The 13,951-nt window shown below is 38.8% G+C and overlaps 1 protein-coding gene across 26 annotated transcripts in view; it reads left to right on the top strand.

Moving 5' to 3' along the window:
* Positions 1-13,951, top strand: part of CACNA1C (calcium voltage-gated channel subunit alpha1 C) — a 536,805-nt gene that overhangs the window by 486,078 nt on the left and 36,776 nt on the right. For 22 of the 26 annotated variants that reach the window (XM_044416974.1, XM_044416973.1, XM_044416952.1 and 19 more), the window contains 3 exons: positions 4,784-4,816; positions 9,010-9,138; positions 11,290-11,355. In XM_044416974.1, the coding sequence (XP_044272909.1) occupies positions 4,784-4,816; positions 9,010-9,138; positions 11,290-11,355 (228 nt within the window). The remainder of the gene's footprint in view (positions 1-4,783; positions 4,817-9,009; positions 9,139-11,289; positions 11,356-13,951) is intronic. The other 4 variants (XM_044416968.1, XM_044416970.1, XM_044416967.1 and 1 more) reach the window with 1 other exon arrangement.

Raw genomic sequence — 13,951 nt, 5'->3', positions numbered from 1 at the left:
AAAACTAGGAAGCATGTGTGTATACTTAGCTCCCATCTCTTATAGTTTCTGTTTAAAATTCAATTAGAAATTGAACTCCGATCTATAGAATGTGACTTTTCCATAAATCAATCAATATGTAATACTGTGGGGAGTCCTTTGCATAAACAAATAAACGCATTTGACTTCTATTATAATTACTTCAGCATGTGTAATGATAAGTTTACAGTCTGTAAATGCATGCCATTGAAATGAAGGTTACATATAGGAAAAATGTTAATTAGTGCAGCAGCTCCTAAAACTTACAAAAATAATAAAATAAATATAAAATGGATCACTTCAAGCCTCATTAGCTATAACCTACATTAAAGATATTAAAATAGCATGAGATTGTTTATATCAACAGAATGCTATTTTCCTTCTGAGTATTGGATTTCTGTCCTGCTCTAGGTATGTATCTAAAATCCACATATACCTATCTGGATAAGGAATTGCATGTGCCGACAGGTGCTTAGCATGAGACCCTTGACAGTACAAAGCCTCATCTAGTAAGCCACTGCATATGCATAGTCCTGGTCATCACATCAGTGCCACTCATTTGTTTAGAAGGCAGAAATTGAGAGTAAGGCTCTGGATCCAGGTCTTTTCCCTGTGAAGAGATGAACAAGTGGTCTGTTGCATGATAAACATAATCTTGGAGGTATTGTACCTTTGTTACTATAAAATTCCACGAATCAATATTGATTCTCTTATTTCTACCTTATATATTCCATATTATATGACTCCTACAATAGCACTTGCACTGTTTGTAAGATTCACAATCAGAGCTCCATGCATAGGGCAATACAAAGGTAAATGGACAAGACAGAATAAACTAGCTTTAAGAAGACTCTGAATTTCTGATGCTTATAGCTTCTTTTAGGGCTTAAGGTGACATGAGACATACTTAAAGATGCCATAAAGAATTGGTCTGTTGAAAAAGAAGAATGTAACCTGGACAGGGAGCAGCAAAGGAGATCACAAAGGTGATCATCTCCCATACCTGGATTCAAGGAGAAAGATATCTGGAGATGAACACCTACCACATCTGATATGAAGTTTTGTCCCATCTTTCAACAAATCTTACATTCCGGAATACTAAAATAACATGGTATATGGCAGTTCCCAATAGCTGAGTTCCAAACAAAGTACAGTCCTCAATATAAACTAGAACAGCTACCACAGGCATGTGGTGGATAGTTTATTCTGTGCTTGCCTAAGAACAAATCTCAACAAAAATTAATTGCCATTAAAAGCAAGGATGATACAGCTTGCTAAAATTACAGAACAGCTACTTTAACTAAAGCCATCAAGTATTCAGTTTCTCCATTGGTATCACCACTGAGTCTATAAGGATTTCATTTTGAAGAAATCTGGTGCATTTGTATGGGATTTCTACATTGTTCATAACATGTATTTATTTACCGTTTGTAGCTAAGTGGTTCTGTGGTGCTAGAAAAAAATGTTGAGATGCTACTATTCCCACAGCTGATACAAAGTTCCACAAAGCACCTTTGTAAGTAAGAGAAACAATAGTACAAGAAAGGTAGTAGTCCATTTGTAAAAAAAACAACTTGCTACTGCACTGGATATTGACCAGTTTGGAATATGTAGTATTTAGGTGAGCCACTGACTTCAACCAGTGATAGTCTAACTTGAGAACTGAAATCTGCATAGCACATTGACAGCAGCAGCAGTGCTTGACAAATAGATCCCTTGAAGTCATACTTTCATAGGAACTGTAGCTCTTGAATTGTGAATGCTCTGGACTTCTCGCACAGACGTTCATGATATATAATTGAACTGAAGCAGCTCTCAATGATCTTTGTCACAGAGTAGGGTATTGTGTAGTATGAGACATAGCAAATCCCACTGTCTTCATTGAAGACATTTCTACTATTGGAAGCTCAGATTTCTACAACACTCTTATCAGCAGAGATGTAACATGCACCCTTTCAAAACATATGCATTATTTCATTGCTGTGTTAGCGCTAAGAAATACTAGACAATGTTTACAGATCTTTCTCACAGAAAGCACAATATGGTTTCTCTAATTCATTACATTCAATATAGGTGAGTTTTGGGCATTACTTTTGCCTATTCACATTTCAAAATAGGAAACAATACTGCAGTCCACATTGTTCTACTCTGTTGTAAAGACATTTGAGAAGAAGTCATTTATCACTTTTCACACTTTCAATCAACAGATTTTCACTCCCTTTCCTACTTGACAATTTACTAGTACAACTATACCAACAAATACCATAGTGTCATAACTGAGATCTGAAGTACATTCACTTTTAGAATATTGTACATTTCTAAATCCTACAAAGCAGAGCTCAATTGTTTAACTTCAATATACAACCTTTAAATACCTTCTTATCTTGATCATTGATTGAAGATAACAGCAAAAGAAGCTTTCAGGTCAGACAGGGAATTCCCAAGGGTTACATCTGGCCAACGGGCCAGCGGTTCCCTATCCCTGCAGAGAGAAGGCCACGTCATCTTAAGAAAAAGAAAAGAAGAAGAGTTCACCTGTGACTCCAGTGACAACTCTGGGTACAGGAGCACCCCAAACTACAAACCCTGTCCTTTAGGAGGAGTGCAACCCCATCCAGAACAAGTTGAATATCACCCAAATGGACAGTTGATCCACCTAACAACAGCACTTCTGTCTTGACTGGACTGAGTCTCAGTTTGACGGCCCTCATCCAGTCCATTATCATGCCAAGACACTAATTCAGATTGGCCACTGTCTCACCGGGGTTGGATGAAAAAGGAAGTAGAGCTGAGTGTCATCTGCATGATACTTCATCCCATATCTCCAGGTGGTCTCCACCAGCAGTTTCATGTAGATGTTAAATAGCATGGGGGATAAAATAGAGCCCTGTGGTACGCCACAGCATACTTGCCGTGGCACAGAGCAGTAGTCCCCCAGCACCACCTTTTGGAATCAGCTGGTCAAGTAGGAGCAGAGTCACTGCAGAGCAGGACCTCCTACTCCCAACTTAACCAGCCTATCCAGAAGGATAATATGGCCAATGGTATTGAAAGCCACTGAGAGTTTTAGGAGGCATGATAATACTCCCCCTTTCCTCTGCCAAAGGTCATCCCACAGGCCAACCAAGGCAGTTTCCATTCCAAAATCAGGCCTGAAGCCCAAATGAAATGGATCTAGACTGAAATGGGTCTTCATCCAAGAGTGGCTTGATCTGTTCAGCCACTACTTGTTCAAACACCTTGCTTTAGAAGGGAATATTGGCCACAGGCCTATTGTTGTTAATGTCCCCTGGGTGCAAAGCAGATTTTTTTTCGGAAGTGGTTTATGTCATCTTATTTGATGAAGAAATCCCCCCTGTCTTTACAAAACAAACCCCACCAAGAACTAAATTATCTACTTTTTTATTTTATAAAACAAATTGTAATTGTAATTTTTTGGTCATTCACAGCTACAAGGTGCATTTAAAATAGCAATACAAACGCACATAATAATCTCCAAGTTTTCCCTGTGGCCTTATCACACTGTGCCACAGAGAAACTCAACAGCACCATAAGTATCAATGCTTTACATGGCCTTTGTTCTGATGTTCTGAGGAAAATGGTCTAGTAAAAATACTTTGCCATGTGTGGCTAACATGCAAGTCATGTCTCTGCTGACAATGAACATTTTGCTTCCCTGTGTGCTTTATTTTCTTAAAGCACTGTGCTAGTGAATATTTTGTCAGTAGTTAGCACGATACACTCATGACTTTCCTTCACAGTCCGTGTCTGCATTGGGTTTGCATCCCATTCAGAATGAAATAGCTGCTACCTTCAAATTTAGCACTCAAGGTACAGTCAGACCTACATAAGCAATTGATAATATTCTGTCTGGAATGATCAGAAAGGGGTTACTAGCATGTATAACATTGCAGATTCATTTCCTAACATCTCCAGTTGAATTATCAGTAGACACTGGTCTGTGAAAGACTTGGCTGAGGTCCAGAACAGAAATAAACTAAGCGGTTGAGGTTGGCCATTGGTCAGTTTAATGCAGTTCTGTCTAGGTTTCTCCTTAAATCTTATACAACTATTCCTCTAAGAGTCTTTTTTTTTCAATTTATATTTTCCTTCTTGCAATATATGCTAAGACGTTAACTCCTTTTAGAACTGGAAACCCCAGCACTGAAAATGAGTCCTGATTTCAGTAAGGACATTTTTAAAAATATCCTAGCAGTGGAATACTGAGGAGAAGAATGGATTAAACAAGGAGAGGTTCTCTCCTTCCAGATTCTGCATGCAATTTATTATAGTTGCACTCCTAAAGCAAATTACTTTAGAGTAATGCTATTAATGTATCATAGACTATTCCAAGTAAATAGTTCAGATTTAAGAGGAATAAGAAATAAACAGCCAATGGCAAGACTTCTCAGCAGATCACAAGTTGTCTATACACCTATAAGTCGATGTATTAAAATACATACCCACCATAAATTTGTGTAGAAATGTGAATTCTGCTGTATTCAGCAGGACACTGTCTCTTTTCTCATGGCTGAATTTGATCCATTGCATTCTAGAAAATCAGCAATGTCTTTTTCTATTGTGTAGCCCTATTTTTTTTTTTATTATTACTCTCCTCCTCCTCCTCCTCCTCCTCCTCCTCCTCCTCCTCCTCCTCCTCCTTTGCTGTGGTGTTTTGTTGTTCCTGTGTTTTCCAAGACACAGCCTTCTGGGCCTCTACGCTGGAGACTTATTACAGCTTATCTCTGTCTGCCTTTCTTTAAAGCCAGCTGAACATACCCAATGCTCTTCCTCTATGGTAAGATCTAACAGAACCCCTTCCAGCTTCTTCTGTGACACACTTCTGAATCACCTAATACACTCCTTATTCTCACTCCACCTGACCACCTAGGTTTCTGTCTTCAAGCCTAGCCTAGATATCTCTGCATGATGCCACCATATTGTGTATTTGTTTGTTGAGTCTGGTGTTTACATGAGCTGTTGATTTTGCTGCACATGACTTGTATTTCTTGTGCATCTGTGAGCTTTCCTTTGGTCAGATTAACTGTTGTCCTATCTTCTAATGAATTACTGCCAAGAGAGAACTAGAATCCTTTTCAGATTTCTTGTTTGTTTTACTAATAAATTCTTCAAAGTAACTGGATTGGCTGGCAAAATGAATTCCAACTATGAGTGAGGTCCACATTCATATTTTTGTCTGAGAAATGTAACCATAGAGTGAAGAACTCTAGGCACAAATACAATATGAATAGTGTGGAAATCTCCTGGTAGTCCTCACTCTGCAAAAAGATCCAGGGGCTGACCCCAACTCATTTCTTCCTTCTGGGCTGGACAGCTCCTTCTGACCAAGCTTACACTTACACGACAGCAAACTTCAAACTACTCTGACTGCTCCCTGAGCATTCCTGCAGTCCCCATTTGCCATGCACCCCGCTTTGGGCACTCTTTGAGAGCTACTATAAAGGAGGAAGGGAGAAGCACCATGACCTGGGCCAGGATTAATTCAGTCATCCCACACTGGACCAGGCTGCCTGTGCCTTTTATTCATGTTGCCAGCACAGCAACTGCACATGTAGCATCCATAACTTGCCTGTCAGGAAATACAGATTACAGGCAGGTGGTGCTTATTAATTCTACATTATACTTGAGGTTATAATTATCTTGTACTATTGCTTTTGATGGACTAAGATAAATAGTAGCTAGAGGCTGCTATGTTACTTTTTCTTATCCCACTGTAACATCACAATGGATGTGTGAGAGTGGTAATTCTGTAGATGGAGCAACATTGGTTCTGTCATTTCTACATGACTGGATATGACATTAGGTAATATTCCATTGTTTCAATTCTGAAATGTAACTAAGGAGTAACTCCCATCAGTCCAGTAAATTCAGTAAAGTTATACTGGCATAGTCTTAGTCACCCCTGTATTTTCTCTCTTCAGCCCCAGTTCCATAGCGCACCACAAGTTTGACTTCACAAATTCTATAAATCATGGCTTCAGGTTTCAAGCTGGATACACTGTGCAAAATGAACCATCAGTGTTAACCTATGCATTCAATGCATTTCTTTGCCATCGCTTCTGAGCTGTCTGCCCCCAAACAATAAGCACTCCCTCTCTCACTTACTGCAACACCAGTGTTTTCATGCACAATCTACTACAGAACAGACTTATATTATTAGAGCCAATTACTGAGTTCTGCAAGTCCACTGAAAACAAATACTGTATACAAAAATTGAACCTAATCCAGTTGCAATGGAGGCAAAGCATGGATTATGGCTACAGTATCTTAACAATACCTCCTTTTAAAAAGGAACAATATGCATTATTTAAAACATTATTTAGATAAAAATAGAAAATATTAGAGAAATGATATTTTGTAACCTGAGTTTCAAAAATACAGACCAGAAATAATTTTTGCACTCTTAACAAGAAATCAAAGGTTCTGTTTTCTCCTGGCTACATGCAGTGGTGAGTATCTCAGATTGGGATGTATTGTGTGTTTTGGGGTGGGGTGATCTGCACTGTTTCCTGGTTGTGTACTACTTCATTATATGGTATCCAACTTTTAGCTTTGCAGCAATGGAGGAAAAGGCAAATAAGAAGGAAAAGTGCCATTCCCTCCCATGGCCACAGGCTATGTTTCCAGAGCACATCTGCCAGAAGAACAGATCTTAAGGCATTAGAACCTGGATCCTTTTTTGATCTACCTTAGGATGTCTTGGTAGCTTTATTTCCTAACATCCCTATCAGCAGCCTGCTTAGCAGGGAGTCTTCTCACAGAATCTAAAGCAAATTAGATTGTCCCACTTAGTTTAGAAACTGTTGTTCTGGCATGAGTGCAGTGCAAGGAATGTTCAAACTAGTTATAGGCCCCATAGTAAATCGGATGGGAGGAGGCAAACACCAAGGAACAAGGCAGGAGCTATGAGAAGAACAGAGCCCAGACGGGAAAAAGCTCTAGGGACCATTAAACAGTAGCAGGCAGGCCAAAATAACTGCTTTATCAGGGCAAGGCATAGGCTGTGGGAAATGCCCAGGGGTCATGAGAAATATAACTGAGGACAATGAGAATAAATGAGTATAAAGTACAAAGCTAAAGAAAAGGCAAAAGAAATAGTAGGACTGTCAGATCCTGGATCCTTCTAGGCCAACTTGGGTTTTGTAGTACAGGCCTCACTGAATGGGAACCACCATCCAAAAGTAACTTTAGAATTGCTGCTGTTCCTCAGATAATACAGATTAAGTCTTTCATTGACAGATTTGAACAGAGACTTTACGGTCACAGAGGCAAACATCCATGGAACACATGGAATACTATATTCCCCAATATAATTTATGCATCTACTCTCATGGGTCTTTCTCCAGAAAGGAAGAATTTTGTTAGCATTGACCACTAAGTCCTCTTTCACAATATATGCTGTGAGCTTCTTGCTATTTTGCTGCTGCTTACAGCTGAAGATTGCTGTCTCCTGTTTGGTGGACTACTTTCTTCTACCATGTCTGCAATAGGGTCTCAGTCACCAGTATTCTGTATATATTGCTTCTGCTGAGCCTTTATTTAACTGCATGCTCAGCTCCACATTCTGAAAAGTGGGGGCTGCTTCACAACTATTCATGTGGAGAAAGGGAGTTCCACTGAGTATGACTGTGTCTTTGCACAAACCTCTTTGCATGCTGGCCAAACATGTTTTGAGAAAGACCAGATGGCCTTTGGACAGCTATCTCTTTTCCACTTGGCCAAATAGAACAAAATAATTGTGAGTACCAAAGGCCATGGCTGTGTATGTACCCTTTTAAATCAGTGAGTCAACTGAACACAGATTGCATATGAATGCTTAAATTGATGCATGTGATGTCACCTCAGTGTGGGTTGATTATGCATTCAAACCAGTTCATCAAAGTAGACTGCTGCAGTCTCAACAGCTATCATGCCACTAGATGACAATAGCCTGGCTTATACATAATACTAAGGGTTATGGAATTCTGGGTTGTTGCGAATGTGACTGTACTAACAAACCATGATTTGTTACCCAAACAACCCAGAAAGAGAATCCATGGTTTGTGCTGGGTTGTTTAACAAGTGTTTTAGTTATTTGTGAATTCAAAACCATGCATTATTAATGGGTTGTTTTGTCAGACTATAGAAGATGGTAGTCGAGCAATTAAAAAGCACCAGTTGCTCTGTATGTCAGTCATCATACACAAGGTATTTGGCATACAGGGAGGAAGTGGGTAAAGGAAGAAAACAAACTACCCTGATACTGCAAACACGAACCACAGTTTGTTCTAACATTTGCCAAACTCATATGGGTCAATGAACCACAGATTGAATGAACACTGGGTTAGGTTTACATGTAAACTAGGCCAGTGTCTGCCCCGAGTGCTCCTGTATTATGCCAGGTTTTGTTTTGTTTTGTTTTGTTTTTTAAGGTTTGAAATGCCTTGCTCATCATTCCTCTTGTTTCACAACATGCAGCAGTAAGAAGTTGTGAGTAAGGGTCAGGCAAAATGGTAAACCCCCATGCCAATCTAAAACTTTATTTGCACCTTTTTGGCCTTGGGATTACTTGATCTTGTACTTCAGATCAAGTAATCCCAAACCAAAATTGTGTCCTCCTGTCTCATAGTCAATGGCAGTTATGATTTGTTAGCCAGAGAAGAGGCAAAATAGTCCCTCACACTATCAGCAAATACTGACAAATATTTCTTCTTAAAATTAGGAAGAATGAGATCTTGAATAGCCCTACTGAAAGACTAAAGAGAATTGTTGAGGAATCAGGAAGTTAAAAATAAGTGAACGCTAACTTTAAGAGACAGTCAGACCCACATTCATCTCTCTGAACCTCAGGGATTATTAGAAGAGTAGAGAACTAGAAGGCAGGGGAACAGTGCAGTGAGCTCTTCCCGTGAAGTGGCATTTTCTGTGGCCCAGGGTTTGTGTTCTTCATCTACTGTTGTAACTACTGCCCTCTGTGCCAATGGGTTCTAGAACGCAGAGGAAAACTCTCGCATCTCAATCACCTTTTTCCGACTCTTCCGGGTGATGCGTCTCGTGAAGCTTTTGAGCCGAGGGGAGGGCATCCGTACGCTCCTGTGGACCTTCATCAAGTCCTTCCAGGTATTCCTTCATTTCTCTTTATAAGGCTTTGTCTTGGGACAATGATAATGCTTCCATCAGCTCTGCTCCCTGCTTTGGCACCACATGCATATATATATATTGGACTCTCTAAATAGTTCACACTCTGGAGAGTTGATTTCCATGCACACAATAGGGTAGCATAGAAGATTTCAAAATCCAAATGAACAGTAACTGGGTTTTTTTTCTCTTTGTTTTGTTTTGTTTTTTATTCATTTTATTTATTTATTTAGTAAACTTCTATGCTGCCCCATTCGCCGAAGCATTTTAATAGAGATAGTTGGATCCCACTCTGATGAACATGCTAAAAAGAGTGTTTTGTAGAATATTTCATAGTAATATAAGTTTTATATTGAAATAAAAGTGATGTACCCCTACAATCAGACCAGGTTGTTGGTGAGCATTTTACCTACTTGTGTTAGGAAGTCATGCATGTATCCCACTACCAGGAATAGATTTTGTCTAGAAATGGCAACAGCCTTGGGCATGTCCACAAGTTGACATAAATAGATTTGCATACCAATATTAAAAATCCATGTCAAAGGCCATAAGACCATCTGAAGCCATACTATAAACTGAATAGAAAATACCTATGCATGACAAACAACCCAAACACCAGAGGTTTAGTTGCTCTTTTGAAAGAATGCAGTTGATTAAAGTCAGCAAATTTACATCCCCCTCCCTGGGGTTATGAAAAGAGTTCCCAAACAAAGCCCATAGCCTGTTCTTCTGTCTAAATCAAATCTGCTCCTTCCTCAGCATATGCAATCTCTAGTATCTAAATCTGTTCCCTGTGATTTGAGCAAGTGACATTTTCCCAAAATGTTCAGAACATTCACTAAAGAGTCCATCATTCACTGGACTGCTTCAGACAGCACGAGTCTACCCTGTGACATACCAGCCACATTTATGACAATAAATTATGAAATAATATGTGTTGACCTCAAGCTATCATTTAATGGAAGAATTAAGACCTGCAACTGAGAAGATGGGCAACAGGTGAACCTCCCTGGAGAGGCCATCCCACAACTGAGAAGGCCCTCTCCTGCTCTTTAACCTTTCCTAGCAAGTATTGTGTGTCCCTTAATTGTAAATCTTTTGACCCTGATTTCTGCTAATAAATAAATATTAGTAATTAGCTTGCCTTTTATTAGTTGATCATTGCAATGGAAGGATCACTTATGCAACTGGTAATTGCACTAAAAATACTGAATTGTAAGACTTAACACTGAAATATATATCTGAATGTTTAAAGAACAAAGACAAGCAGATCTGAAAGAAACCAAGGAAAATTGTACAAACCAAAGAAATTTCACAGTTGGGCCTATTCACACATTGTGTTTTCTGATACAAATATTAATGCCAGAAAAACAAACATGCAAAGATTTAATTGTCACACAGTTGACATAGTATGGTTTTATGTGATAATATCAGGATTGGTGTGGCAAAATCAAAGATGGAGCAGTAGAGGCATCTAGTGGGAAAATGAATGCATTACATCAATTGTTCCCATGCTATCTGAGTGACTGCATGGTACATGAAATACAAACAAATAGGCACATGAGTACATCATGCTTCTGCTTTTTGACCATGTCCCAAAATAAAGTATACACATAACTGGGATATGAGAGATCTTGTGCATTCCTGGGAAAGCCTATGGTATGGTGGTTAAGAGTAGTGGGCTAAGACTGAGGAGTCTCAAGTTCAAATTCCCACTCAGCTATGAAGTTAACTGGATGAATTTGTAGTGGCCACAATCACTCATTCTAGCTACCATTTAGGTTGTAAGGATAAATGTGGGGGGAGAACCATACCTACTCCCTTGAGTTCCTTGAAGTAAAGGTAAGATTAAATGTAGATGATGATATGATCTCTATATGATGGAGAGATGGAATCTACAGTTCTCCTTTTGGATGTGACAATACGTGAATGAAAGCTCAAGTATAAATATGTTGTATGTTTTTGCAAATATGTTTTGCAAAGTGACTAGGCAAAGCTATTCTTGGCCTCTGTGTCTTTACCTCAGGTTCTTTCAATAATATGAGGATTATGGGATTGTTACAAGTTCCAATAAGCCAAGTGGTCTTATTAAGTGATATACCATGATCTATTTTTTTGGTTTTTTTTTTTCAGGCTCTCCCCTATGTGGCTCTTTTAATTGTGATGCTGTTTTTTATCTATGCTGTGATTGGGATGCAGGTAGGTGACTTCCCAATATTAAGCCCCCATCTACATATATATTTGAGGGACCACAGAAATTAGTAGCAAAAATGTCTTGACTTGAAAATTTTGACAAGTTATACAAAAACAAAGTGGGTTGGTTTATAAAATGATCTATTGAAACAGTCGTGCCAATAGAAGGTAGTGTTCAAATTAGTTCTGTTGATCTAAACCACTCTGTGAGAGACAGCAAAGTGGCCATTCATCTTCTTACATACCAAACTGGTGTTTGCTAGTCTCCAATAGTTATTCTGAGTTATTTTAAAGTAGTTATTTTCCACTGCATAAAATGTGGAAGCAAACTTCATTGTGATGCCTAAAAATGTTCATTTTTAGAATTTACAAAAAGAATCCCCTCCCTCAAAGAATATGCATACTCAAGATTAAATATTAGGGAGGACAGCTGTATTAAATAAGAACAATTAATTATTATCCTTTTATACACTAACAGGAAATGTTATCAAGTTTAAAACTGGTTCACCCCTCCAGTTTTCATTCAGAAAAAAGTTTTTTGTGGCTTTTAGAGATTCATACAAGGATGCAAAGCAACAGCATCTTAGGATGGGTAATTCTCCTGTGTCTGCATCAGGAATGATTAAATGTACCCAGTTACTCAGCCTAGCAGCCATTTATGTACACGGGGAAAGGGAAAGGTATGTACACAAAAGCAGCATCAGGGTTGGGATAAACTTGCCACTCATTTTGCACCTGCTCCAATAGTCTTGTTTATTTCAGCCCTTACCCATCAGAAATTAATGGGAACCTTTGCCAATTAAAACCCATGCCTATTTGCATTTCTTAATCTGTGTATGTGAGACAGAATTCACAGTTCCCTCTTATATACATGATAAGCAGAAATGCACTTGATTTATACACAGTGTACAACTCTCCTGGATGAGTACTGGCCACTCTGATTCCTAGACTGGAAATATTTTTTCCTAATTGAACTGAAGTTATTAGAAAATGAAAGAGTAAAGACTGAGTTTTAAAAGGGTCACAGCCAAAGTTCTTGCTTTAACTCGTGTTTCCTAGTTATAAAAATTACAAAATAATTTGGAAAAAGATCAGACAATTTTGCCTCATGCTTTGTGCCAAATATTTGTTGCATCTTTTTTCTACAAAGCTTTACCTCCTCAGCTTCTCAGTTGTTAAAAGGGGCATATAAAGGTTTTGCCAATTGCAATGAGAGAGGTGTGAGAGATGACTTGAGTCCAGAATTACTTCCGGAGCACTTTTGCCCATGTATTCAGCATCAGCTGCTAAGGTCCTCTGGGGATAATCTTCTGAAGTTTGCTTCTTAAGATTAATGACAATTACCTACAGGACTTTCTCAGCAGTTGCATCTGAACTAAGGAATGGTCCACTGGGAGAGATGCATCTGATTGCTACCTTCAAGAGGAAATTAAAGATGCATCTATTCCAACAAACCTTCCCAGATTAGTTGTATTTAATATGCTTGTTTTTAGTCAAATTTCAATCATTGTTAAGTTTTAATCTCTTCTAAACCTCCCAGAGTCTGTGGGGATGGGTCAGTGTATAAAAATTAAATATGATACAAGATTTTCTCATTCATATTTCCACAGAGACACAGACCTCTCTCCCTCTCTCTCTTTCTCTCTCATTCTGTGAGTGTGTGTGCGCGTGTGTGCATGTACACACACACAGAGAAATACCCTTTACACATTACTGTTGAGTCATTTATTTTGGAAGCATCACAAGTGACAATGACATAAGTTTCCCAGTTAAAAGAAGAATCCATCTCATGTGTCTCCTCTGATAAAGTATCACAGTGTTTAAGCTTCACCAACTTATTTGATCAAGTGGAAAAATACAAATTGATGATGAAGGATGAGGCTGTTTATTTGAAGGTTCAGCATGTGTGCTTAAAGGAGGAATCTCCTTTTGTGCTATCTTCTTCATTGCAACCATTTCTACATATTGTGGTGTGCCAATGAGTAACATAACACACTGATTTTAGCCTAACAATTGCCCATAATTTTGTCTGTTATGTGGAGAGTTCAGAAGAACAAAAGAAATAGTTTTATGTGGAAACATTGCCTCATAGTCTTGCTTTCTGAGATGAAAAGTATGGCCTGCCTCAGAGTATATAATCTGTCCTTCTGCAATGGTAACTCCCAGCGCCTCCTCAGAACAGCTGTGACTGTCATTGCTAACTAGTGAGTGGAGGAGTCTGAGCCTGGAGAATTCCAGAGGGCTCCTAAGGCAACAAACTTTAGAGAACTTCCTTGTAAAAACCATTTTCCTGCTCCTCCGATGCTGAATGTTGTTTCTTTTAAAATGCATTACTTCTGTTTGATCAGTTTCCTCGTGGAAAGAAAATGGTTGCAACCAAGGCAACGTGTACAGAGGTCAGCCAAAGATTATCTTGTCTTTGCACCTGAACCTGAAAAATATACAAGACCAGATAGTCCCCTATTAGCCTTCTAACAAATTCCCTAAATACTCCCTTCCCTAAACCTGATATCAGTTAATGGCTAATGATATACCGGAAATTAAATTCTCTCCTTTTCTTTGAAAAGCAGTGCCAAGGGTTCACATAGGCGAAGCAGAGACT

The sequence above is a fragment of the Varanus komodoensis genome, unplaced genomic scaffold, assembly GCF_004798865.1.
Source record: "Varanus komodoensis strain SLA01 unplaced genomic scaffold, ASM479886v1 scaffold85, whole genome shotgun sequence".
NCBI classification, from domain to species: Eukaryota; Metazoa; Chordata; class Lepidosauria; order Squamata; family Varanidae; genus Varanus; species Varanus komodoensis.
Note: the sequence above shows the minus strand (reverse complement) of the source record. Positions and strands in the feature narration are given on the sequence as shown.